Source organism: Trichoplax adhaerens, genomic scaffold (assembly GCF_000150275.1).
Source record: "Trichoplax adhaerens TRIADscaffold_4013 genomic scaffold, whole genome shotgun sequence".
NCBI classification, from domain to species: domain Eukaryota; kingdom Metazoa; phylum Placozoa; class Uniplacotomia; order Trichoplacea; family Trichoplacidae; genus Trichoplax; species Trichoplax adhaerens.
In genome coordinates this window covers 1-1117 of record NW_002062182.1, presented here as the reverse complement: position 1 = coordinate 1117, position 1117 = coordinate 1, and the positions used below count along the sequence as shown (strand labels likewise).

At 33.9% G+C, this 1117-nt stretch overlaps 1 protein-coding gene across 1 annotated transcript; it reads left to right on the top strand.

The window, feature by feature from the left end:
- Positions 1-183: 183 nt before the first annotated feature.
- Positions 184-904, top strand: TRIADDRAFT_63020 (uncharacterized protein; the record flags this gene model as incomplete). The annotated part of the gene is made up of 1 exon (XM_002119018.1): positions 184-904. A coding segment is annotated over one exon (721 nt), but the record flags the coding sequence as incomplete, so codon positions are not given.
- Positions 905-1117: the final 213 nt, after the last annotated feature.

Below are 1117 nucleotides of genomic sequence, written 5' to 3'. Positions count from 1 at the left end.
ACTACAATAGATGAAGTAAAAGCTAAGAGACAGGAACAAAATGCAATTGATACAATAGCAAAAATAAAAGGCTGGACTGAACATGAGACTAGAATCGCTTATGAAGGTAAAGATGGGAAGATAAATCGTGAAAAATTATTTCAAGATTTAGATAAGACAATAAAAGTATCAAAAATAAAAGATATGAGAGAAGAGGAGAATAAGAGTGCATCTAAAGGAATGGCTGGGCATGTGGATTATGAAAAATTAGCAAATGACTTAGATAGAGCAGGGCGAGAAGGAATGAGAGTGGCAGAAGCATTTAGAGGTGGAGTTGTATTAGGAGAGAAAGGAGATAGTTATGTATGCAGTGGAGGAGTATGTAAAACAGAAAACAAGGCGAAAGTAAAAGAAAAGAAGGCAGAGCCAGGCATGGTGTGGGATGCACTTAATCAAGTTGACAATATGCAGAGAGCAGAAGTAGAGAAGTTGAAGATAGAAAGGGGAGATACGGTAAGTGATATAATGGAAAAGTATAAGTTAAGTGAAGATGAAATAAGGAATTTAAACCCACAATTGCTGGACCTTAATAGGATAATAGCAGGAGAGAACCTAAATATACCAAAAGGCAGCCAGGAAAAAGTGGAAGCATATTATGGCACACAAGTTGGAGGTTCAAGTGAAGCACTACCAGGAATTTTAGATGGTAGAAGTAAAATAAACATAATAGGATTCACAGAAGATGGGAAATTGATATATGAGAATGAGACAAATGGAAATAGTACGGTATTAGATATAAGTAATATAAATAAAAGAATTAATAATGAAATAAAAAGCTATGAAGAATTTAAGAATGAGAAACTGCAACAAAGCGACTTTAAAGCACTTAATATGGAGAGAGCACTTGGATATGATCCAATAACAGGTACAATATCATATATAAGTAATAATTATGACATAAATAAAGATCCAGCAGTCGATAGCTACCTAAGAAAGCAATATGAAGTGTACAAAAAAAATGGAGAAGTACAAAGCAGTAGAATAGGGTTTGAGATGTATAACATAGGAAGTGTGATACAAGATATAGGGGAAAATAATCCAGAATTATCAAAGAGTATAAATGAGCAAATGGCTCAAG